Source organism: Chlorocebus sabaeus, chromosome 11 (assembly GCF_047675955.1).
Source record: "Chlorocebus sabaeus isolate Y175 chromosome 11, mChlSab1.0.hap1, whole genome shotgun sequence".
In the NCBI taxonomy this organism is placed as follows: domain Eukaryota; kingdom Metazoa; phylum Chordata; class Mammalia; order Primates; family Cercopithecidae; genus Chlorocebus; species Chlorocebus sabaeus.
This window is the reverse complement of record NC_132914.1, coordinates 100835726-100862977: the sequence shown is the minus strand read 5'-3', so window position 1 is coordinate 100862977 and position 27252 is coordinate 100835726. Positions and strand designations below refer to the sequence as shown.

Sequence of the window (27252 nt, the reverse complement as noted above, 5' to 3'; positions counted from 1 at the left end):
AGTGTTGTCCTTGTCACTAAGATTGCCCTCCTGGCTGTGTGGTATTGGCCCAAGGCCCTAGCATGAGCCTCTCGCTTCATGCCATCTTCCACTACAGCCTCTATACTGGATTAACTGCCAGGCACTGGCAGCTTTTGGAAGCCTCTGACCCTGCATTGTAGGCTGCCAGCTGCTGCCAGGAACATGTCCTTGGGAAGAAGATGTGAGTGGCAGAGGGTTTCCCAGATGATCATTGAAAGAGCGCTTGGTACTTGTTAACCAGTCTCAGCAAATCTCTAGAGACACATAAAACTTGGGTGGTATAACTTTAAAGTGGTGAAAGCCATGGCCATGCTGGTCAGAGGGATGGTATGCACAGCCTCCTGTGACATGCCCCATAGCAGAGTAAGCTGCTCCCTCTCCTGTGCTCCCATAGGATCTTGTCTGGGCTGTGCACACTGCATCATCACAGTCGTCACCCACATTTCCAGCTCCTTGGGACTGGGCACCTAATCTCATCACTCGTAGGATCCACATCACCTGTCTGGTGTGTAATATATGATGGACACTTACCAGAGGCAGACTGGGGCAGCGCTTGGGGGCCCAGGCTCTGGAGTCACACACATGGGGTCAAATCCTGCCTCTGCCCCCATAATAGCTGCATGGCCTTGAGCAACCCTCTCTGCTTCTTCATACGTAAAAGGAGAACCCCCACCTCCTTTGGAGAGTTGTAGTGAGGATCCAAAGAAACCCCCCTGCACATGGTCTGACACACAGGAGGTGCTTAGCAAATACGAGTGACTCTTCTTAACAGTACATGGTTGTGAGATTGATTCGGGGATCATGTTAGAGAAAACGGGCTTTGCAATCTGGCTAGCTGGAAAGGAGGCACTGAGCAGGCTGCGGTACTGGCAGTAGAGATGAAGACCTTTGGCTGCTGCAGCTCGAAATCATCTCTAAACCAACCAGCAGTCTAGGAGGAGAGTGCTCCCACAGAAGATTACAGACAGTGTTAAAAATAAACTGCACCTACTAGAGCTGTCCTACTTCCAGGCAGAATGGCCACCTCCCCGGACCAACGTCTCATTGGATGATACAACACTGGCACCCAGTGGATGCCTGGATGAAAAGGTTTGCAGTCTCCACAGTCCTTGTCAGTGGGAAATGACCAGCCATTGCTGAGTCATTCATCCATCCATTCATTCATCAGTGACTTGCTTGCTGTTGGATTATTTTTGTCCTCACTTAATACTTACTTCCATTGATTGAGTGCTTGTGACATAATACTAGGAGCTTTACTATGTTGTCAGTCTCATGAAATTGATGTTATTATTCCTGTTTTATAGATGAGAAAGGCTTAGGGGATTTAAATAGCTTGCCCTCGGTCACACACCAAGTAATCTGTTTCAACCTACGGTCAGACTGAGTTTAAAGCCTGTTCTCTTAATTGTTACATCCTAGAGATATGGTATTTAATTTGGTAGCCACAAGCTACATGTGCCTATTTAAATTTGAATTAAGTGATATTTAGTGTAATTTGAATTTTAACTCCTCACTTGCACTAGCCCCATTTCAGGTGCTCAATGGTCACATGTGGCTAGTGGCTACTGTATGGGACAGTGCAAACAGACAATGTTTCTATCATCATAGAAAGTCCCATTGGAATCCACAGCTTGGAAGTTTTTCTCTTGGGTCTCAGTTTAAGTTTCCAGTTTTCTTACCTAAAAATTTAAGTGTTGAAGCCATCTTTCTCCCTTTCACTTGCCCTTTCTCCATGACACCAAGTGTGAAGGGAGGATCCTTCCTTTATTTGGAAATGTTGGGAATTTCCCTGTGCGTCTCTGCTCAACGGTAACCAACACCAGTGTCTTGGAGATAACATGGGTCTTCCTCCTCATTTGTCATCTCCATACAATTTACTAGGCTTTCTTGGGATCTAAGCAACACTGGATGCTTTCTTTACTCCTTCCCATTTCAATATATATTTAGCATAAGTGATTTAAATTCTTAAATGACAGGGAAGGGTAAATTTGGGAGAAGACATGCTATTTCTATACAGTTGACTGATTACATTTTAGCCGCTGTCCTTTAATGTAATGTTTAACTTTAAAAACACATGAGATACCAATATCCATTGTTTTTTGGGTTTATTTATTTATTTATTTGAGATGGAGTCTTGCTCTGTCACCCAGGCTGGAGTGCAGTGGTACGATCTCGGCTCACTGCAACTTGCAACTCCCAGGTTCAAGTGATTCTCCTGCCTCAGCCTTGCAAGTAGTTGGGACTATAGGCCTGCGCCACCACACACAGCTGATTTTTGTATTTTTAGTAGAGATGGGGTTTCACCGTGTTGGCCAGGCTGGTCTCAAACTCCTGACCTCAACGGATCCAGACTTAGCCTCCCAAAGTGCTGGGATTATAGGCGTGAGCCACTGAGCCCAGCCCCAATATCTGTTTTAAATTTGCTTTTGCTAATAGCCTCATGAAATAATCTCTATAGAACGGTGGGTGAAGAAACACCTATGATTAAGGGATGCTAGGGAATAATAATCGTAACATTTATTATGCACTTATTATCCCATTAAATCCTCTCTAAAAGAGGCAATATTAGATAGCATGCTTCATAAAGTCTCCATGATTAGCAGTCCTAGAGCTGAAACCTTGTCTGAGTCTGAAACCTGGGTTCTAAAACCATGCTTCTGGGTCAGGAGAACATCACTGGAGCAAACTAGATAATTCATTCATTGATTCATCTAGTCATATACTCATTCACCCATTTATTCATCCAACAACAGTGTAGGGAGTGTCTAACAGGCAGGCAGCAGGTAGAAGGTACTGGAAATAAAGATACCACAGCACCTGCCTAAGAGGACCTTATGGATTAGAATAAGGCAATGCCTCTGCAATTGCAGATAAAATTTATTACAGAGTTTGCAAACTTATGGGGGTGGGATGTGTTGTGTGTGCATAGGTTTCCTTGCCAAAAATATTTGAATCGAAGCAGTGTCTACTGAGTTTAATTTTTCTATGAAAGTCGGAGCCCAAGTGGTGTTGGCAAAAAGCTACCCACATCTTTTTGGGAGATGTGGATCTAGCAGACACTGTTTCTACCATACCCGCTTCTTTAGACCTTAATGACTGCGATTGTGAGCCTTCCAGCTAACTTCCAGGATCCACAGCTCTTAGCCTGAGGGTTTTGTGTGAACCTGAGGATGGGCACTCTGCCTGGGTGCTCCCTAGACACTCTAAATGGCAGGGAGTGAAAAACTCTCCCCACTTGACTATGTGTATTAATTCCCTGTCGCTGCTGTAACACATTTCCACACACTTAGTATCTTAAAACAACACAAAGTTATTGTCTTACATTTCTGAAGATAAGAAATCCAAAATCACCGTGTTAAAATCAAGGTGTTGACAGTGTTGTGCTCCTTTTTGGAGATTCTGGGGAGAACAGGTTTCCTTGCCTTTTCCAGCCTCAAGAGGTCACCCACATTCCTTAGCTCATGGCTTTTCCTTCTTCAAAGCCAGAAATTGGCGGACCAAGTCTTTCTCACATCTCGTAACTCTGACACTCCTCTTCTGTGTCCCTTCTCCATCCTTAAGGACCTTGTGATTAACACTGGGCCTTCCCAGATAACCCAGGATAATCTCTTATCGTAAGGTCAGCTGATTAGAAACCTTAATTCTATTTGCTACCTTAAGTTATGTTTGCCATGTCAGGTACCATATTCCCAGGTGCTAGGGATTTGGATGTGGACATTTCAGGGAGCCATTATTCTGCCCACCCCACTATGGCTCCCTCTTCCCTCAGGTGAGATGACTGAGCAGTGTGTTCCGCACCAACCCCCAGAGCTCCCCGGGGCATCAGGCTCCAATGGTCCACAGTGGCACTTGGATTAATAACGTCCTGTTTATTTTCCTCACATTACTTCCTCACATCTTCGTGTTTCCTGGGATCACCATTCAAATAAACTAACTACTTGTTACTCGAATCTCTATCTCAAGTCTACTTCTGGACACAGCCAAAAATAAGAGAGTGAACAAGCCAGTCTCAAGTTTGTTTCTTTAATTTGGAGCAACAATCTCTGACCACCTTAGGGAATTATTTGTGAACTCCCAAAAGGAAGGGAACCATTAGAATTAGGTGGGGCCCACGGTATAATTGGAAGCCTATGGATCTATGCGGATACCAGGATCCAGAAAGAGCCCAGAGAAAAGTTGGTTAGGCAAGGAACAGCTAGCGGTGGAATCCTAGAGCCTGGGGAGAGGGAGTCATAAAGATGGCTGGAAGCATTTCTGGGGAGTAGCTGACTGCACATGCCAGGGCTGAGAACCTCAGGAAACACTGTCTCGGTTTTCAATGACTGCATTTAACAGTTTTGTTGTCAACTTTTTGTTTTCCCTATGTAGACTTGGTTACACATGTTAAAGTGAACTAATCATGGCTTGATAAGGACTCTGTACTTCTATATTTGAGTCCTTGTGGACGAATTGCAACCTGGCTTAATAGGTAGACAAGACTGAAAACCTAACTTAGGAGTATGCGCCTTAACAATAGCTGAGTCTTGGCCAATCCCAGCGGCTGTACTCCGATCATTCATATACTGCTGAGTGTTCACACTATGTTCAAATAAGGCAAATGCCGAGCTGTAACCAATCCAGCAGTTCTGTACCTCACTTCCGATTTCTGCACGTCATTTCCCGTTTTTTGTCTATAAATCTTCCATCACACGGCTTCACTGAGTCTCTGTGAATCTGCTGTGATTCTGGGGACTGCCCGATTCACGAATTGTTCGTTGCCCAATTAAACTCCTTTAAATTTAATCCTGCTAAAGTTTCTTTTTTATCACACGTAACTATTCAGTGTTTTCTCCTCAAGGAGTAATCTTTCCTGTGGACTGTCAACCCTTACAAATGTGGTGATTATAAAACTCAGACATACCTGCTGAACAGCTGGGTCCAAATAAGTTGTCATTAGCACAGGTTTCACAGGCTGTTCCACCAAACCCTTCCTGCAAAACACCCCAGGTGGTTGACATTAGACTCAAGGGGACCCATGGTACCAGGAAGGCCTTGAATTTCCAACTCAGCATTTGTTTCTCAAATATATTTTCCCTCTGTGCCTTTCCCGGAGCTTCTTCTTTCTGTTTATTTGTGTTATCATTGCATACATTAATCGCTGTGTCATTTTGTACTAAGGGTCTGAAGCTCTGCAGGAGAAAGCTGCTTTGTCAGTCCAAATATATAAATAGATAGCTAGTGCTAGCAGCCATATCCCGACTTTGCCCAAGGGTGAAAGGAAAATGCTTTCAGTTTTGCTTTTTTTTTTTTTTTTTGAGACTGAGTCCTGCTCTGTCACCCAGGCTGAAGTGCAGTGGCACGATCTCGGTTCACTGCAACCTCCGCCTCCCAGGTTCTCCTGCTTCAGCCTCCCGAGTAGCTGGGATTACAGGTGCACACCACCACACCTGGATTATTTTTGTATTTTTAGTAGAGACAGGTTTCACCACGTTGGCTAGGCTGGTGTCCAACTCCTAGCCTCAAGTGATCCACCCACCTCAGCCTCCCAAAGTACTGGGATTATAGGCGTAAGCCACCTACCCGACCTCAGTTTTGTATTTCTGAAGACAGTTGAGCTCAATCCTTTTCAGAAGGATTTCCTTGTATTTAAATCCCCTAGGGCTTGAAACTTGCAAAAAGTCACTTTCATGAGATAATGAAGAAAGTCTTAAACTGGTAAAAGAAAATCTTGAACTTGTAAACCTAACGATTCACAAAGGATGCAGAGGATAGCACCATAAGGGTCGTCTGCTAATAGTGATTATTAATATTAACAATGACAGCAATTTCTATAGTCCTGTATAGTGTCATACAGTATTTTCACATATATGGCCTCATTTTACTTTTTCAACAGATATTCAAAAGTTATTACATAGATATTGTTTCAAACTTTTTTTTGGGGGTGGGGGGGCAGAGTCTTGCTCTTGTCACCCAGACTGGAGTGCAATGGCACAATCTCAGCTCACTGCAACCTCCGCCTCCGGGGTTCAACTGATCCTCCTGCCTCAGCCTCCCAAGTAGCTGGGATTACAGGCGCTGGCTATCATGCCCAGCTAATTTTTGTGTTTTAAGTAGAGACGAAGTTCCACCATGCTGGCCAGGATGGTCTCCATCTCCTGACCTCGTGATCCGCCCTCCTCGGCCTCCTAAAGTGCTGGGATTCCAGGCGTGAGCCGCCACGCCCGGCCTGAAACCCATTTATGCAAGTGGATATGCTTAAGACTGAGCAGTAATTGACTCTCCTAAAGGCCCCCAGGCTCTAAGTGGTTATTTTGTTGCAAATGGCACACTTTAAAAAAATTAATACTTCTACCTCTTAGGAACTTCGCTGTATATGTGTGTGTGCACATGTGTGTGTGTGTGTGTTTAAGGAGGATCAACAGGTTAAAAGATGGGGAGCAGAATCCAGGAAAGGAAGAACACATTTTCGAACTTACTTGGCAGGAGCAGGTTCCATTTCCTTCCATGCCTTCAGCACAACTGCCCCTGCCATTGCAGGGTGACTCCGCTCCACCTGGGCACTCTAGGGAATCAAACAGCTCAGATGTATTCATTCGTGACTGCACACAAGCATTCTGCAAGGATGTGCTTAAGCACCTACTAAGTGTGCTAGTTGCCAGGGATAAGAAATACTTGCAGAACCTGTTGGTGTCATCTAGGGTTTTACAGAAGAGGCAGAAGTATACACAGGTGAACCGCAATGTGGTCACGAGCTGCATTAGAAAGTATCCACTGTCTACCATTTCTTGAGCGTTTGCTATACACTTCACAATGATCTAATTAGATCATTCCTATTGCAGCCTCAGGGGTGGTTGCTATTGGTGCTGGTTAGCAGATGAAAAGAATTTCAGAGAGGTTGCATATACTCACCCAAGGTCTCACAGTTTATAAGTTGCAAAGCTGGGACTTTAAGCTCAGACCTTAGCATGACTAAGGCCAGGCCTCTTCATAGGTGTGCTAGAAAGGGTATTGAGAGAGTCCAGAGAAGGGAGGTATTGATGCTGCCTTAGGGAGTCCGAGAGATATCCCTGAAGAGGAGTTATTTAAATGGCGCTTTTGAAGGTGCAGTAGGAGTTGGCTATGCTTAAAAGGAAAGGATGTTTCAGGAAGAGGCAATAGCAAGTACAAGGTCTTGGAATTGTAAAAGGGTATAACCTGTTCTGGGAATGATAGAGTTTGGTGGGGCTGGGACTTGGGAGCTGGGTGTGAGAGTTGTGGGGGGCTGATGAGGTAAAATAGGACAGTTGGGGACAATTAATGAAGTGCCTAGTATGGTAAGCAAAGGAATTTAGATTTTATTCAGAAGCTGATTCCGAACATGCATAAATACTTCTGTGATATTCTAGACCTGAATTGGAGCTTTTATGGATATTTATTAGAGGACATTCACTAAACATTCAGGGAATACCCTAATATGTGCCAAGCATTATATTCCATGTTGGGGCAGGGGGACATTTAGCTAGAAAGCCAGATATTACAATGCCCAGAATCAAATAGAGAATTAAAAATTATGGTAAGTGACCGAAGTTTAAGGTACTATTGTGATGAGGATGAAAATAAATTCTATTTCTTTCTATACTTGCTATTGTTCTACACTTTGAGTGCTGAGTTGACATGGATTTATTGCCAATTTGGATGAGCTCTGACTGTTTAAATAAGAAATCTGAACCTGCAAGCACCAAGCAGGAACCATGCAATGACCATGAAATGTGTCTATGTGAATGAGGTAAGATGAAATGTTATCCCACATTTAAGTTAGCAAGGTAAGTGCCTTCCACAAGACAGGAAGTTCTAGATATTTGTATTAGTCCATTCTCATGCTGCTAATAAAGATTTAATGGACTCACTGTTCCACATGTCTGGGGAGGCCTCACAATTATGGCAGAAGATGAAGAAAGAGCAAAGTGACGTCTTACATGGCAGCAGGCAAGAGGGCATGTGCAGGGGAACTCCTCTTTACAAAACCATCAGATGTCATGAGACTTATTCATGATCATGAGAACAGCATGGGAAAGGCCTGCCCCCATGATTCAATTACCTCCCACTGGGTCCCTTCCATGACACATGAGAATTATTACAATTCAAGGTGAGATTGGGTGGGGACACAGAGCCAAGCCATATCAATAATAATAAAGGATGCATTTGTTTACAACTCATAGCAATCCCCTGAAGTTAAATCTTATTTTTAGCCATATGTTCTAGATGAGGAAACAGGCACAGAGTGGTTAAATGACTTGGCCAAAGTCACCCAGCTGGCAAGGAAGGGGTAATGATAGACACACTTACCCTTCCTCTACTGAAGTGACCACCTTCCTGCTGTCCCTTCCCTCCCATCCCCATCCCATAAGACCTTTGCCATAAACTTTCCTGTGCCACAGCTCATTCTGCCACACATCTTCCCTGTGGCATGTGAAATCAGCATCCATGGAAAATAAAAATGCATTTGTCTTAGTTGATTCAGGCTGCTATAAGAAAATGCCTTAGACTGGGTGGCTTATAAACAACAGAAGTTTATTTCTCACAGTCCTGGAGGCTGGGAAGTCCAATATCAAGGTGCTGGCAGATTCTGTGTCTGGTGAGGGCCTGTTTCCTGGTTCATAGATGGAGACTTCTCACTGTATCTTCACTTGGCAGAAGGGGCAAGGGAGCTCTCTGGGGTCTAATCCCATCCATAAGGGCTCTGTTCTTATGATCTAATCACCTCCCAAAGACTTTACCTTTTAATATCATCACACTGCGGATTAGGTATGAACATATGAATTTTGGGGAGACACAAACATTCAGACCATAGCAGCAGTTCTTGAAGAAAGAGTAAGCACTAAGAGAAGCAGCTCTCTGAAAGAGACCCTGGGGACTCCCTTAAGTTACTAGGCTAGTTCTTCAGAAGAAAATTCATAATGTGCAGGTACTATAGAGGTGGGAGTCATATCCATCTGTGGATGGTTTTCTGTCTGGCTCCTTCCGATTCCTTTCTGCATCCAGAATATTAGCAAACTACACAGTCTAAATTGCCCATTTTGACCTGTGGTATTTCCACAGCAGTGGCAGAGCCAGGTTCAAAACCTGGAAACATGCTCCACTCTGCTGCACCGTTTATCACTAACATCCACCATTAACAGGCAGGTATGCACCCCAGGACAACAGCTCAGGTAACAGGCATGTTTGTGGGGCAGGGGAAGGGGAAGACATACTGATGGGTAGCTAATATTCATAAGTATTCAAAAAGCAAGACATTGGTTTGGGTTGCTCTCACCAACTAGGCTAGTAGTGGCATGAAATGCGATGGTGCCATGGGAGGAGCTGAGACATTGCAGTCAGAATGTTCTGGGTTCAAATCCCAGCTAAACTCTTTGCTTGCAACCCTTTGCTTTTGGCAAAGTCCATGCCTGGCTCTGAGATTCAGTTCAGGTGTATGTGGGGACAATACTGTCTTCTAGGCAGGTTGTTGTAGGGACTGGAAATATTAGGTGCTTAATGAATGATGGTTGCTATTATTCAGAGTGGATCTTCTTGAGTTTTTGTTTTTTCAGACTGGTACTGTAACAGTTAAAACACTCAGGAAATAAATTACTGGTACTTGTTTGAATCAGACCATCTAAGATCTTGGATATTTACAAGTGAGCATACAGACTGGGTTCCTATTTCCATGATCCTACCAGTCTAGCGAGGAGAGAGTTGTGGATTAAACAGACACTCAGGTAATACTGATTCATGCACTGGGCTAAGGGTTGTCAGGGGAAGAGATCTAGAGCTCTCATCACTTCACCTACTTGATCTTACTTACCAATAGTTACCAAAAATAATTTTATTCTAAACAGCCCAGTTGGTTTAGATCTGATCTCAACAGATGGCAAAAGCTAGATCATTAAGAAAGGACCCTGTTAAAGATTTTGGTCTTTGTCTTAGGAGGCGCAGCAGGAGGTGAGGATGTAGAGGAAGGGAGAGAGCTGAATCAAGCAGGGACCAGGTAAACACTTGGGAGCCAATCTGAAAACCAACTGAGCCATTTGAGTTCACTCACATTGTTGAGCAAAGGGTGCTAAGAGAGCATCTTCATAAATCGTTCACCATCAAATAGTTCTTCTCCTGTTTGCTTTCTATAGGAGGCCCTTCTTGAGCTGAGATGGTGTTTTTTGAGCCAGGGCCAGCCCTGTGCAGAGCTAGGAAGGTAGTGACAGCTCCCCAACTATTTCCCTCTTTTGTTCCCTGTACCTCTCCCCAGAAATGGGGGTACAAGATGCTCTCTGGGTGACACCCAGTTTGCTTTCTGGGCTTGCTCAGAACAACACAGGTCCTCCTACAGCCTGAGACTCATCAATCAGTGCCACCTTGCAGAAATGTCCTCCCAGGTATTTTTACATTTTCAGGCAATGTTGCCTAAATCCCAGTCTCCCAAACTCACATTCCACTGAATCTGTTCCTCCAAGCATGGAACCAACTTATCTCCCCATCGTGCACTCTTTCCATGTAGCCAAATAGACTATTCCACACTCTTCTAGACATGCCTTTCTCTCCATAGCATACCTGTGTTTTTCCCACCTTCAAAGACCCTTTCTCTTACCTTGCCTCTGAGGCAGATTTGACTTCCATCCTCTGGGTGCCTGTTCCACTCAGCTCATTCCTATTATAACACACGTGGCAGAACATGCGGCAGAGTCATTTCTTGAGAATATAACCATGCTCTAGGCTACGCTGATCAGAGAGGAATTGGGGAGCTTCCCCAATTCCAGTTCCCAAGAGTGTGACTTTGTGTTTAGGAAGTCTGGACATTCTTTTTCCTTAAGGACAGTTAATATATCTTCCTTTTAAAAAATTTAGGCAGGTGTTTCTCTAAGGGTGATTCACTGGACCAGGTGTTTGGAATCCCTTGGGAGTGGAGAACTTTTACAAAGGCAGATTTCCAAGGCCCTCCTCATTAGGTATGTGATACAGTTCGGCTGTGTCCCCACCTAAAATCTCATCTTGAATTGTAATCCTCATGTGTCAAGGGCTGGACCAGGTGGAAGTAATTGGATCAAGTGGTAGTTTCCCCCATGCTGTTCTCATGATAGTGAGTGAGTCTCACGAGACTTGATGGCTTTGTAAGTGTCTGGCATTTCCCCTGCTTGCACTTACTCTGTCCTGCCACCCTGGGAAGAGGTGCCTGCTTCTCCTTTGCCTTCCACCATGATTGTAAATTTCCTGTGGCCTTCCCAGCAATGCAGAACTGTGAGCCAATTAAACTTCTTTCCTTTATAGATTACCCAGTCTTGGGTATTTCTTCACAGCAATGTGAGAATGGACTAATACAGTATGTGAGCCATGAACAAGCACCTCTTAGATCTCCAACTTCAGAAGCATAATTACCTTGAAATCTACTATTTTTTCATGAGACTACACTTCTCATGACTCCTTCCAGCCCATGACTGAGCATGGTAGAGATGCCAGGGCAGGCCCACTCCTTTAAGATGCAGGCTTCCTCTGCTGGGTGATTTTGGCTAGAGGACTCCTCATCAGCTTTACCAAATTTTCTTAGACCTACATATGGTCTATAGCTTTTCCAACTAACCTTCCTTGATTCCCTCTCTTGTTCACAAGGGTCAGACCTGCATTGCTTTCTCCCTCTGCTTCTCCTGGCTTTCTTCTCATTTTTTTCATCACACATGTTTCTTCTAAGTAATCTCTTATATCTCTAGCCCTGTCTGGCATCTCCCTTTTGGAAGCCCTGGACTAATATGCCAGGGCAGAGAGAGCCTTTGTGCACATTATAAAAAGTCTTCCGTACCCTCACTGCTCTTGTGGATATATCCCCACAGACACTAGGCTTGGAAAGCAGATGAAACTAAAATAAATTGAAGGTGCCCCTTCCTCTTGGTATACCAGGCCCACACTAGAGTGTATGGTTTGGCAAACTGAAAATGGGCTGAATTTCAGTCCAATTTTACCCCCTTGGGCAATAAGAACCTGTTACAATTTTAGGCAAAACCCAACACTTAACACCTACCAAATAGAGATTCCCTGGTGTAAGACTCAGGAAAGTACATTTTAACAGGCGTGGCAGGTAATTCTACTACACATCAATATTTGAGAACCACTGGGTATGCTGGACAAATTTATGTAGATTCCCTAAACAGAGAGGAAGTGAAGATTTTTATGCCTAGCAGGCTGATGGGAAGCAATGCCTATGAGTTGATGTGCCTTTGCATGGCATGGTTGTGTGGTGTATCAGCTGGACACTAGGCAATGTTTCTGGTGCTTCAGAAAGGTTCTGATGTGGATGAACTTAGTAAGAAGAAAGTTCCTGAACACTTAACTGGAACACGACTTGCTTCAGAAAAACCTGTAGCACTGGGCAGCTGGTAGAAAGCCAGTGCTATTCATAGGGAGATTTTGTACACTAACTTAAAGCCACTTTGATTAATCAGCAGTTAGGTTATTTTGGTAAAAAGGTGTAGCCTCCAGTGGTTAGAGGTCAACAGGAAACTTAGCTCCTAAATTGTACCACCAAGTATGTTGCAATGAAAGAAAATTCTGTAAACTTCTTGTCCACCAGACACTAAAATTCATATTATTTCTTCTTAAAATTCTCAAAGAGCTCCACTCTATGCCTTCAGGCCATCTGTCAATGGCAACAAAGTTCTAACACAGGGTACTCCTCAAAGTGGACACAGAACAAAGTTCAAGAATTTTTTAAAGTATAAGAATAAGAAGCACCCAACAAAGTAATATTTGCAATGTCTGATTTCAATAAAAATTTACTAGGCATAAATAATGAGGGGAAAAACCAGTTAATTAAAACCAACCCAGAGATCACTATATGATATTATTGGTAGACAAAGATTTAGAAATAGTTACTATAACTGTATTCTATATATTCAAGAAGGTAGAGAATTAAGCAAGTTAAAGAAGATATAAACAAAACCAAATTGAACTTCTACCAATGAAAATACAACATCTGAAATAAAAATACAAGATATAGAATTAACAGCAGTTTAAAGACTGAGAAATAAAAGATTAGTGAACTTAAAGACTGGCAATATTAACTATACAAAACGAAGCATGGAGAGAAAAGAGACTGAAAGATAATGAGCAGAGCATCAGTGAGTTGTGGGACAACTTCAAACATTTTAATATATGTATAACTGGAATCTCTGAAAAGGAGGAAGGGAGAAAATGTATTTGAAAAAAATGTGGTCAAAATTTCCAAATTTGATGAAAACTATAAACCCACAGATCCAAGAGCTCAAAGAATACCTAGCACAAACAATATGAAGAAAACTACACACTATAATAAAATACCTTAGAACTAGTGATAAAAAGTAAATTAAAAGCAGCCAAAGGGAAAAAGGATTTATTGTGCTGAGAGGAACAAAGATAACAATGGCAACAGATCTTGTTAGAAACAATATAAGTGAAAAGACAGTGAAACAACATCCGTAAAGTACCAAAACCAAAAAATTTGTCAACTTAAAATTCTATATCCAACAACAATATTTTTCAAAAATAAAGGCAAAATAAGGACTTTTTCAGACATATGAAAGGCGTAAGAATTCATCACTAGATATCCTGCACTACAAGAAATGTTAAAGAAAATTGGTCAGGAAGAAAGAAAATAATACCAGATATAAATCTGTATCCACATAAAAGAATTTAGAATGCTGGACATTGTCATTATGTGCTTAAATGTAAAATATATTTTTCCGATATTTTAAATCATTTAAAGGATGGTTCACTTGTTTAAGGAAAAATTGGTAACAATATAATGTGGGGCTTCTAACATATATAGAAGTAAAATACATAACAATAATAGCACCAAGGATAGGAGTGTAGAAATAGAAGTATATTGTTGTAAGATTCTTATGCATAGAGTGGTGTAATATTACTTAAAGGTATACTGTGTTAAGTTAAAGATTTATTCCATAAACCTTAAAGGAAACATTTAAAAAATTGCCAAAAATAAAAAGTGTAGCTAGTAAGCCAACAAAGGAGATAAAAGAGGATCATAAAAAGAATTAATTAATACAAAAGAAGACAAACAAAGAGGGCAAAAGTAACAAAGAACAGATGGAACAACAGAAAATAAATAGCAAGATGATGGATGTAAACCTAACATATTAAATATAAATGGTCTAAACAACCTTAATTAAAAGACATGGGCTGTCATATTAGTTGAAAGGGCAATAACTAATTATATGTTGCCTACAAGAGACCCTAACTATACGCTGCCTACAAAATTGTATATTTTAAATATACAATTATGTTAAAGGTAAAGGGAGAAAAAAAGCACACTAACATTAGTCAAAAGAAAGCTGAAGTAGCTCATATTAATATTAGATGAAGTAGACTTCAAGTTAACATATTTTTACCAGGGATAAAGAAGTTCATTTCATAATGTTAATGGAATCAATTCATCAATAGAACATAAACCGTAAATATGTATTGACCTAATAAGAGATTTTCAAAGTACATGAAACAAAAACTCATTGAACTGCAAGGAGAAATAGGTAAATATAAAGTTACAGTAGAGATTTCAGTACCTCTCTCAATAACCAATAGAACAAGTAGTCTTAAAATTATTAAGGATATTGAATCATATTTCCTATAAAAATAAAAATGAATAATTAAGCATAGAAAAGACTTGAACAGCATTATTAATCAATTTGACCTAATTGACATTTGCAGAATACTCCATCTAGCAGTGGCAGAATACATCTATTTTTCAAGAGCACATGAAACAGTTGCAAAGACAGGAGCTATTGTAGGTCATAAAACAAGTCTTAATAAATTTAAATGGATTCAAATAATATATGTCCTCTGACCACAATATAATTAAATGATAAATTTCCTTCTAAGCATGGTATTAGCTTAATCTCACAAATTTGATATCTTAATTTGCATTCACTGAATAAAAGAAACATATTTGGAAACAATAGCAGGAATGTATCTGAAAAATTATTCTATTTGGAAGTAAAATATTATACTTAAAAGTAACCGATTTCAAAGAAAAAATCAAGATGGAAATTAAAAATTATTTTGAACTGAATAAAATTGAAACACAATGTATCAACATTTATGATACGCACTTAAAGCAATGCTTAGAAGGAAATTTATTGCACTAAATAAGTACCACATGAGAAAACAAGAAAGTTTTAAAATAATGACTCACACTTACAACTTAAGGTAAAGAAGTTAGAAAAATAATAGCAAATGAAACTCAAGCAAGCACAAGATAGGAGGTATAAAGTGCAGTGGCCAATGAAATAAAAGTTAGAAAAGCAATAGAGTAAATAAATGAAACCAAAAGCTGGTGAATGAAATGGATGAATTTACAGCCAGACTAATCAGAAAAAAAGAAAGATGAAAATTACCAATCACAGAAATGAGAGAGGGGACATCACTACAAATCTTGTAGACATTAAAGGGATAATAAATGAATATTATGAACAAGTTTATGCCAATAAATTTGAGAATGTAGATAAAAATGGACAAATTTATTGAAAGTAAAAAACTAGGAAAGCTCACGCAAAGGAAATAGATAACCTCAATGTTCTTATAACCAAGAAGTTGAATTTAAAATTAAAATCCTTTACACAAAGAAAATTCCATGCAAAATGGCTTTGTTTGTGAATACTACTCACATGTAAGGAAGAAATTATATCAGTCTTACAAAAACTCTTCTAGGTAATTGAAGAAGAGGGAATATATCTCAGTTCACTCAATATAGGGAGCATTATTATCCTGATTCCAAAACCAAATACATAACAAGAAGACTATATACCAACATCTCCAATGAGTACAGACACAAAATTTTTAAGCAACATGATAGCCACCTGACCCTAGCAATACACAAAACTGATAAATACATCATAGTCAGTGCAGTAAGGTTAAAAAATGATATAAAATGAATGCAGATTAGAAATAAATAAATAAAATTGTCTTTATTCACAGGCAACATTATTGTCTATGGAGAAAATTCCAAAGTATCTCCAGAAAGTTATTAGAACTAACACATCAATTTAGTAATCTCTCAGTATATGAGGTCAATATACAAAATCAACTCTATTTCCATAAACTGGCAATTAACAATTAGGGATTGAAATTTCAAAAAACTATTAGAAGTAGTACCAAAAGTCATGAAGAACTTAGGTGCGAATCTGATAAGAATTCTGCAAAATTTGTAAGCTGAAATTTATAGAACAGTGATAAACAAAATAAAAGAAGCCCTAAGTAAATGGAGAGCTACACACTGCCATTATGAATAAGAGAATCAATATTTTTAGATGTCAGTTCTCCCTAAATGCATCTATAGATTTAATGAAATTCCAATTAAAATCTTAGGAGGACTTTTTTTGTTGTTAGAAATTGACAAATTGATCCTAAACTTTAATGGAAAAGCAAAGGTACTAGAATAAGCAAAATAATTTTGAAAAAGGTCAAGTTGGACTTACACTACTTCATTTTAAGGCTTACTGTAACACTATAGTAATCAAGACAGTGTGGTATTTGTGAAAGGATAGACATGTAGATCAGTGGAACAGAATAGAGAGTCCAGAAATAGACCTGTACATAGACAATCAATTAATTTTCTACAATGGTCCAAAGGCAATTTGATGAGGAGAGGATCATCTTTTCAAGAAATGTTGCTGGAGTTTTTCAAATTATCTATATGCAAAGAAATGAATCTTGATCCATACTTCAAACAATATACAAGAACTAACTTGGAATAGATGATAGACATAAATGTAAAGCTTAAAACTACAAAGTTTTGAGAAGAAAATATAGAAAAAAATCTTTGTGATATAAGGTTGGTCAAAGATTTCTAGATATGATACAAGAAGCAGTATCTATAAAAGCATGATACATTTAAACCTCATCAAAATTAAGAATGTTTTCTCTTCAAAAAGCAATGTTATGAGACTTGAAAGACAAGACACAGACTGGGAAGAAGTATTTACAAAGCACACATCTAATATCTTAAATACTTAAAGAACTCTCAAAACTCAATAATAAGAAAACAAACAACCCGAAAAATATATGAATAGCAAATAAGCACGTGAAAAATGCAAATTAAAATGGTTTACAATGCAAGTCCACTATGCATCCATTAGAATGGCTAAAAAAAATCTGATTATAGCAATTGCTAGCAAGGATGCCAAACAACTGGAATCCTCATACCTTGCTGATAGAAATGAAAAATAATGTAGATACTTTGGAAAATAGTTTGGCAGTTTCTAATACAGTTGAACATATTTTTACTCTACAATCCAGGACAACCACTCCCAGGTATTTACCAAAATGAAATGAAAACTTACATTCACCCCAAAACCTGTGTGTGAATGTCCATAGTGGCTTTATTTTTAATTGCCCCAAATTGGAAACAAACCCAGATGTCTTTCAGTTAGTGAATAGCTTAACAAACTGGGTCTAGCCACAGAATGGAGTACTGTAAAGGATTATAAAGGAATGAAACTTGATACAGGTAATGACATGGATTAATCTCATATTCATTGTGCCAAGTGAAATAAACGAGACTCAAAAAGGTACATACTGGGTACATACTGAATGATTCCAATTATATGACGGAAAGGTAAAATTATAGGCACAGAAAACAGGTTAGTATTTTCCAGGGATTGCGAGTTGAGGGAGGGTTCGACAACACAGAATTTGGGGGGATATGCAACTGTTCCCTATCTTAATTATGGTGGTTGCCACACAACTCTTCAGGTTTGTCAAAGCTTGAATAGCTGTATACTTAAAAGGTTGAGTTTTACTGTATGTAAATTATGATAATAAATTTTAAAAAATCCATTAGCACTGATCATGTGTTCAAAGACCAGTGTGGAAAAGGTGATTAATGTCCAAAAAATGATTGATTAAATTCCACTTCTATTTAGACCTTATAAACATCCTTTTCTATAGTTTGTTCTCACTGGAAAGGAAAACAGATTCAGATACTAGATTCATAAATGTCTATTTTTAAACACATGGTAAGTTATATAATTTCCTGCTTTCAATCGAGAAATCTTTTATTTGAATGTTTTCATATAGTTGCAAGAAAATAAATGTTCAGGAGGCAGTTCTTCAGGTTCAAATAGCCATCTAGCAAAGCATTGCTGATCACCTTCCAGAAGCCAGATCTTGGTCTATAAGGGCTTCTTTTTCTTTTCTTTTTGAGACAGAGTCTCGCTCTGTCACTCAGGCTGGAGTGCAGTGACATGATCTTGGCTCACTGCAACTTCCGCCTCCCGGGTTTCAGCAATTCTGGTGCCTCAGCCTCCTGAGTAGCTTGGATTACAGGCACCCACCACCATGCCCTGCTAATTTTTGTATTTTTTGTAGATCTGAAATTTCACCATGTTGGCCAGGCTGATCTCAAACTCCTGACCTCAAGAGATCTGCTCTCCTTGGCCTCCCAAAGTGCTGGGATTACTGGCTCAAGCCACCTCGCCCGGCCCCTTTAAAGGTTTCTTGAATCCTTTTTTTTTTTTTCCTTTTTGTGCTGCCCTTGCTTTATTGTTGTTGCTGTTATTTTAGCAATCTAGACCCTGGGTAGCATGCCAAGCACATGACGTGTACTATCTCAGTATTTAATCCTCACAATAGCCTTATGAAGTTGTTGTTATCACCATTTTATCTAAGAGGAAACTGAAGCCTAGCAAGGTTTGGTAACAAGGTCACAGCCACTAGGATCAGAGATAATGATTCCCATTCAGCTCTGGCTTGTAATTTTGCTTCTCTGTATGGACTACTTACCATATTTTGCATAGCTTTTACATTCATTTAATTGACTCAATCAACATTTGTTGAATGCTTACTATGATCTTCAAAACTGACAATAATTTCTCTTTGTGTTTTCACAAGAAAGTGAAATAAAATTTAACCAGGACAGGAAGGAGTAGGCCTGTCTCTTGCTGTGGTCAGGAAGAGGCTGATGGGGCCGACTTTAGTGCTTTTTTCTGAAGAAGTGCCCCAACACATCCTCCTCTTTGAAACAAGTGCTCTGCCATCCATCCACAGTTCTTCAGGTGTCTGCCTGTAGCTGTGCAAAGGGTGAAGGCATATGCTGGCTGGAAATTGCTATCTCCTGGGGACTTTCTTGAGCCACAACATCAATATTCTGCAACGGATGTGAGGTTTTCTCTATAGGAGGTGCTTCACCCTGGCCCAGCCTTCTTGCCTAGCAGCTTGTGACCCCATGGATGAAAGGCCAAGGTGAATACTCATTGATATGGTCTGAAAGTTTGTGTCTCCCTAAATTCATATGTTGAAGCCCCTAACCTCCAATGAGATAGTATTTGCAGGTGGGGCCTTTGGGAGGTATTTAGGTTCAGATGAAACCATCAGGGTGAAGTCTCTGTGATGGGATCAGTATCCTTGTAAAAAGAAGGAAAACTGGAGCACTAGAGTGCCCTCTCCCTCTCTTTCTTTCACTCAACAAACATCTGTTGTTTCAGCCACTCAGTCTATAGTATCTTGTTGTAGCAAACTGTAGCTGAGTAAGAGATCACCTTCCTTACACTCCTCAAAGACAGGCCTTTGCTGTGGCCTGAGACATCAGCGTGATCCACTGGGTCCATCCATAGAAAGGCAGACAATCATGAGAATAAAAAAATACACATATGGGACCATAAGCTACACAAAGAAATGAGATGTACAGAAATGTCCTTACCGAAGTGCTGAAACTATGTAGGGAATTAGTTATCAGCTCAATGAGAGAATTTATTGAGCATGTACTATTGCCAACCCCTTTTCATGTATGTTCTCATTCTGACAACTAAATGAGGAAGGTATCATCATCATCTTCATCACTCAGATTTTAGGTAAGAAACTGAAGTGAGGTAATTTGCCCAAGATTACACGGTCGTTAAGAGTTGGAAGTGGCATTGCAATCAGGCCTAACTGAAGAATTTGAGTCCTTAAGCCTGAAGGCAGAGTATAACAGGCCAGCACTTTAGAATATAAAATCAAGTCAATAAACACTCCTTGAAATAAAGAGGGCCACTGATGATTGGAGAAACACGAAAGACAGAAAAGGTAGCCAATATGCTCTGGAGGCTGACCATCTACCAGGCACATCCTAAGTACTTTCCACATACTAGCTCACCTAATCCTCAGTGCAATCTTTGGAAGGTAGGTGTGTTAGCATCGTCATTTCTATTTTATAGATGAGGAAGACAGTACCAAAGAATAGGGTTACCAGGTGAAATATAGGATACCAAGTTAGATTTAAATTTCAGATAGGCAATGAATATTGTTTTAGCATAAGTACGTTCCAAATATTGTGGGCAGATTCATTGTTTATCTGAAATTCAAATAGAACTGGGTGCCCTGTATTATTATTTGCTAAATCTGGCAATGCTGCAGAGGGAGTAAGTCTCAGAACTGAAATAGAATAAAGCTGGGAATGGAAGCCAGGAAATCTGACTCTGGAGTCTGCGATCTTACTGTAAAACCATGCTGCCTCTCAGAAGGGAGCTCAGGTGTCATGGAACCAACCCCAGGCAGAGCAGGCACCCAGCTAATGGTGGAAGCAAGAATTCCAGGGGTGGGCTAGTTAGAGGAAGGCTACTTTCATAGAAGCTGAGCCTGCAACACAACCAGGTATTTTGGAAAGCAGGAGAGAGTAATGAGTTAGAACTGGGGTCTGCAGTGAGACAGTCCCTGTTTGCTGGTGTGGCTCCACACTTTTTAGCTGGTTCTCTTTGGGCAGCCTGCAAAACTCCTCAAAGTCCCAGTGTCCTCACCTGGGCTCACAGGTACAATTGTTTTTCCTCCTCTGCTCCCATGTCAATTTCCCTCATTAGTCGGTGGGCTCCTTCCGGATAGGGACCTATCATACATGTGATTAGGGGTCGGGCCTATTATATATCTGATTGTGTGCAGCATATAGTAGGTGCTTAATAAATGCTTGATTTTTATGAGCTGGCCAGTGCTGGAAGGAACTTGGAAGAAAAGGTAGCAGGAATGTGGGGGTATGAGGAATCCTCATTTTATGGCCTAGATAGACTGTTTTAACAATTTATGAAAACAGCTCATTTGGTTATGAAATAAAAATTTTAAGTAAACAGTGTAATTTATTTCCTGCTTTTCAAGTCATTTTCTATCATCTCAGGCCCCCATTAGAAAAAGCTATGGTAAAATTGACATTCCTAGCAAAGATACTTGAAAGAGATATTACAGAATTTGCTACAAGGGCACGTTTCCGATGCATTGTGAGGCTCAAGAAGCTGATAAGACTATTCTAGGTCATTATCACATTTCCTTGGGTCACCACTACTCTGGTGGTCTCTTGCATCCTGACTTTCCTAATGCAGGAGGCTTTACCATTATAAGCTGTCAGCAAATCAACAGCTGGTCTGTTTCTTTAAAGGAAGATAACGCACTTCCTGCCCCACAAGAGACCAGGGACTTCTCTGTAACTTTATCTCCTAAGAAACTCTAGAGGTGCCTATTCCACGTCACCACCTTTGTTTAAAAGCTTGGTGCACAGTACTAGGCAGAAAATCCGTCCCAGTCTTCCATTTAAAGCTCTTGTTGGATTTGTCTGCCTGGGAAACTGAAGTGAAATATGTTCTTTAACTGAACTCAGCATTATTTGTCACTCAAAGCAAAAAAAGAAATGCCTAAAAGGATGGTTTCAAATCCCTGTGGTCTATTATTTGTAACCTGGATAGTAAATGGCAAGAAATATGCAGTGAGAAAGAAAAAGAGGCCTGGAAATGCAAATAACATGATGTAAAAAATAAATTTAGAAAATTCGATGACATTGACTTAAAAAAGAAAAATCAAGACTATTTCTTTTTGAAATAATCAGATTGTTTTGTCCACAATTGAGTTTGGGTGTAACTCCTTTGCACGTGTTCGTTTTCCATCACTTTGAGTTGTTACACAAATCCATTAACGTTCATGGCAGAATAAAAAAAAAGTAGGATGTTCAAATTAAAAAATCGATTTCATCCCAAATAGAATATTGGCTGTTCAGAAATGATTAAGTTCCAAAGTAGAAACGTATTTTTGTGAGGAAAGATCTCCATGTGCACATTTGGTAAAGTAGTGTAATTTTTAATTAGGGAGAAGCAGGTTACATCCAGGTAGAAACACCTCCCTTATTTTTTTTCCCCAAGTGAGAATTCATGCTTTGTTCTAAATTTTAGAAGATGACTAATTTTTTTCATTGTGTTTCTTTACATTCTCCAAGTTTTCAGCATTGACCATAGGGTGATTTCCCAATTTGAATAAGATATATTTTTGAAATAACCCAGAAGTGTTGCATATGAATGTATTTGTCAGTGCATTAAAAAGGAAGTGGATGTTCCATTTGCTTTGGAAACAAGGCCATTCTGGAGCTTGGGAATGTGCTTCCTCAGAAAGAAGGATAGACCCATGTCAGCAGCTCTGAAATGGCCTTATCCTTACGGAAATGTAAAGTGATAGTCAAGGTCTTGCTTGTCATCACCACAAAATGTGAGAGGTAAAATATACTGCCAAGTAGAGGATTTATCTTTTTCCCTTGCCAAAGGAAGGAAGCCTTTCGAGACATCTAGTGTGTTTGGAAGATGAAGATAAAGGGGAGTACCGTTTTGCCCCAGTGAAAGGACAGTAGAAATAATGTCCAGGCCCCAGTTTTCATGTTTTGCTGCTCTGGCTTTAAGACCTGTCTGAAGGAAATGTTTGAGCATTCAAATAATGCTTTTGGACTCTTTTTTTTTTTTTGAGATAGGGTCTCACTCTGTCACCCAGGCTGGAGTACAGTGGCATGATCTTGGCTCACTGCAACCTCTGCCTCCCGAGCAATTCTCTAGCCTCAGCCTCCCGAGTAGCTAGGATTACAGGCGCATGCCACCATGCCCAGCTACCCTTTTGGACTCTTTTGATTGTAGATGTGAACCTTGCCACATTTGCCTGCACATAGCACAGTATGATGGCATAAACCTGCTAAAAGATCTTGAATCCTCTTTGCCTACTCATGCTCTAAGAGTTACCCTCTGTTAAAAAAGGATTTAGAGAAGGAATGTCATTTTATTCATCTTTCATTTTCAGAGGTCAATTTTGACTGTGAGTCACTGATTCATTTATTCATTAAACATTTATAAAGGTCCTTCTTTTTGTCATAGACTTTGCCAAGTCTTATCACCTAGGTTAATGTTTTAAAATCTCAACCACAGTTTTGTAAAGTAGGACTTTTAGTTCGCATTTGACAGATGAGGAGAATGAGGAGTAGGCAGAAAGTCACTTGCCCCAACCAGTAAGTGGTGGAACAAAGTTCTAGCTGCTGGCCCAGTGTTCTTTTGCCCTCCTGGCTGTTTTCATTATGTTGGACATGCTGACTTTTGTTCTGCATCTTGGACAAAGCCATTCCTTGTTTTCAATGTGTCTGATTAATAACTTAGCATCAGATTTGTTTTCATGAGTTAGAAAGAGAAAAAAAGCAAGTCTGAACATTCTTTCTATTGTATCAAAATATCTATAAGACCTAGACATGATCATGACCACATTTGGCACAAGAAAAGTTCTTAAAATCTGGAAGTCTGAGTTAATTGCTTTAAAAGACACTGCATTTGATTAACATTGAGTTAATTGCTTTAAAAGACACCTGATTCTTATTTGCTAAACTCTTAGAAATATGCTGTGCCAACATGCTGAGGTAAAACTGAGTATAGAGGAGTTAACACAGAGAAGCGGCAAGATCTCTTTTTTTTTTTTTGAGACAGAGTCTCGCTCTGTCGCCCAGGCTGGAGTGCAGTGGCGCGATCTCCGCTAACTTCAAGCTCCGCCTCCCGGGTTCAGGCCATTCTCCCGCCTCAGCCTCCCGAGTAGCTGGAACTTCAAGCTCCGCCTCCCGGGTTCAGGCCATTCTCCCGCCTCAGCCTCCCGAGTAGCTGGGACTACCGGCGCCCGCCAACATGCCTGGCTAATTTTTTGTATTTTTAGTAGAGACGGGGTTTCACCGTGTTAGCCAGGATGGTCTTGATCTCCTGACCTCGTGATCCTCCTGCCTCGGCTTCCCAAAGTGCCGGGATTACAGGCGTGAGCCTCCACGCCCGGCCATCAGCAGGATCTCTTGAACCCCAAACCTTGACCTTTCCAGGGCAAGAAGTCTAATCGAGGCATTTCCTGGGAAGGCAGAAAGGACCTGCCAATCAAAAAATACATTACCAACACATTCTGAGGCTCTCCTTTTTGAACAGGTTTGCTCTAGGCAGTAGGACAGAGCAGAAAGAGGTAGGCTTTGGTGCCAGGCAGCTTTGAACTTGAACTTGCTTTATATCACTTACCAGTCCAAAGGAAACTGGCAAAAGATAATTTTAAAATCTGATTTCTCATAGGCAAAATGGGGATAAAAATGTCTAACTCAAAGATTTGTTTTAAAAATTACATCAGGTAAGATAGGCTGAGTACCTCTGTGGTACCTAATGTCAGCAATATTGAGTAAATAGAAGCGTTTATTCATTTAATTGTTAGTTAAAAACACAAATGAACAAAAAACCTAAAAGACATTATGCATACAGTATGGATTCAACTATTTACAAGTTATATGGAAAAAAAAGCCAAGACTGAAACATGCCAAAACATTTAAGGTTTCCTATATGCGACAGAATATAAACTGATATTTTTTCTTTCTTTATACCTTTCTAAACTTTACAAGCTATATATAATTTGCTTGTATTACTTTAATCAGAACAAAAACAAAGCAAAAGAGAACTAATCTCTCCTTTTATGTGGATCCTAAGGAGATGTTTTCATTACATCTAAAAAGATGGGGAATGAACTGCAAATTCATAAATTAAAATACCTGATTTTTTTCTACCCAAAAAAGACTTGACATAATTTCCACAGGTAGCAAGGACTCAGTCACTATTTGACTGTTAGTATCTATACTAAGGATAAAAGTTCAATTTCAGCTATCAAATGCTATGCTTGATCGCAGAAGTCTAACTATACCATTGATTCAGACTTTGCTAGTAGTTTTTCCTACAGTAAAACCTGGTCAGAATTAATTTTTATGTATATGTGTATCTGCACATCTACACAATTAACTTTGCACTGTTTATTTACCCTGATGTGTCTTAAGTCTACCATTTTAAAGTTTGATATTCCATCCTAAGATACATTTTTAGAATATTTAATAATTATTTTGGTTGCCAAACAATAACTACAGTCTTCCAGACATTGCAACAAAACTTCTTAAAGAAAATTGTATTTGGGGGTCATAATAGCCCAGGTTTTAACTTCCTTTCTTTTGCAAATATCTTTTAAAATAAAAATGGATATCCTTTCAATTGTCCCTTTTTCTGGCTTACAAAGGAATTCTCTTAAAGAGAGATCTCTATCAGCAGTAAAGCAGATTGCTTTGTGAAAGCTAACAGGGCAAGAAAGATTTTCTACATGTAGACTAACAGAAATTTCTACAAATGGATGTTAATATTCTTCTTTTTATTGGGCTTCCTTCATCTCAATTTTCTATGAAATGAGACACAAAGAAGCAAGTCTCAAAGTCCAACCATTGTGCCACTTACCTATACAGTCTGGGCCCCAGTGGCCAGGACAACACCGAGGTTGGAGATAGTCCTTCCTACAAATATGGCGGCATCCGGGGAGAGACAGAGAGTAGGTTCTGACCTCAAAGGTGTACCTTGGAGGATAAAGAGAGGACATTAGACTATGATAAGAGCACTGCAGTTACTCAGGTGGTAGAATTGCCTTAGCTTTCAATTTAGGTCTTAATACTTATCTACCGTTAAAAATATCTAGATGGAACACATTTGGCTTTCTAGGTAGCATAAAACTTAATTATGATTATTTTTTAATTGTGAGAAATGGACGAAAAAATCAGAGAACAATGAACATACAGGGGAAATATCTAAAGTGCTATCAGAAGTGAAGTTAGTAGATGAAATAAATATTAAGGCCTAGGCACATGCTAGAAGTGTGCCTAAAACGTATCACTGAGTGTCCTAGCAGTCAATGCAGGAAGGGAGAGATCATGAGTTACAAAATGCACAGCATGTGTGGATTTAAAGCAAACCCATTGCTCAGGCTTAGCATACTTATTGGAGACACTGCAGATGAAGAAATGCCTGTGGCAGACGCAGTATAATGCAGCAAGGAACATTTCACACAATATCCTAGTAGGAGATAAAATGATGAGTTCCTTAGAAGAGTTTCTAGTGCTGGCTGAGATACAGTTCTGGAATAACAATTCTATGGAGGTTAAACACCATTTTCTATTTAAAGAGATCTTTGTGGGCATGGCTTATTCTAGGATTAGACTTAGTGTATCTAGAGACAATCCTTCATAAATGTTGTTTCTTTCCATTTCTTTCAACTGGGCTGCTGTTAAGAATAACGTGATGATAAGTTCAAGGTTGTCCTCCCCAACCCGTCATTGAAATATAGCTGATTAACAGCACAGTCACATACTTTATGAACAGTCAAGTTGGAGATAGAGTTGACTTTTTTTGAGTGGTTGAGAATAGTGGCAGGGACACCTCTTTACAAAGATGGGCAGAAGGAGAGTCCAAGGGCAGAACCACATATCCCTTCAGGAACTAATTTTGAAAGAATACAAGTGGCCAATAGATATATAAAAAAGTGCTCAACATCACTAAACACCAAAGAAAGGCAAATCAAAACCACAATGAGATACATCCACATAGCTATTAGGATGGTTATTATAAAAAGCACACAAACAAAAGGCAACAAGTGTTGGCAAGGATGTGGAGAAAAGGGAACACCTGTACACTGTCGGTGAAAATGTAAATTGGTATAACTGCTATAGAAAAAAGTATGGAGGTCCTTCAAAAATTAAAAATAAAACTACCATATGATCCATTAATTCTACTTCTCGTTATATATCCAAAAAAATTGAAATTATCATCTTAAAGAGATCTCTTCACTCTCATGTTCACTGCAGCATTATTCACAATAGCCAAGACATGGAAGCAACATAAACATCCATCAATAGATGAATGGATAAAGAAAATGTATATACATACACTGAAATATTACTCAGCCCTTAACAAGAAGGAAATCTTGTAACTTGCGACAACATGGATGAACCTAGAGGATATTATGCTAAGTGAAATAAGCTAGACACAGATCCCACTTATATGATCCCACAAATACTATATGATCCCACTTAAATGAGGAATATAAATAGAGTGGAATGGTGGTTGTTAAGGGTTGGAAGGATGAGAAAATGGGAAGGTATTGTTTAAAGGGTACAAAGTTTTG

At 39.7% G+C, this 27252-nt stretch overlaps 1 protein-coding gene across 1 annotated transcript in view; it reads right to left on the bottom strand.

Annotated features, from left to right (window-relative positions):
* Window positions 1-27252, bottom strand: part of STAB2 (stabilin 2) — a 167436-nt gene that overhangs the window by 134850 nt on the left and 5334 nt on the right. The window contains exons 3-5 of the mRNA XM_037996621.2: window positions 25536-25651; window positions 6477-6562; window positions 4922-4991 (exon numbers count right to left, since the gene is read on the bottom strand). Of these exons, the coding sequence (XP_037852549.2) occupies window positions 4922-4991; window positions 6477-6562; window positions 25536-25651 (272 nt within the window). The remainder of the gene's footprint in view (window positions 1-4921; window positions 4992-6476; window positions 6563-25535; window positions 25652-27252) is intronic.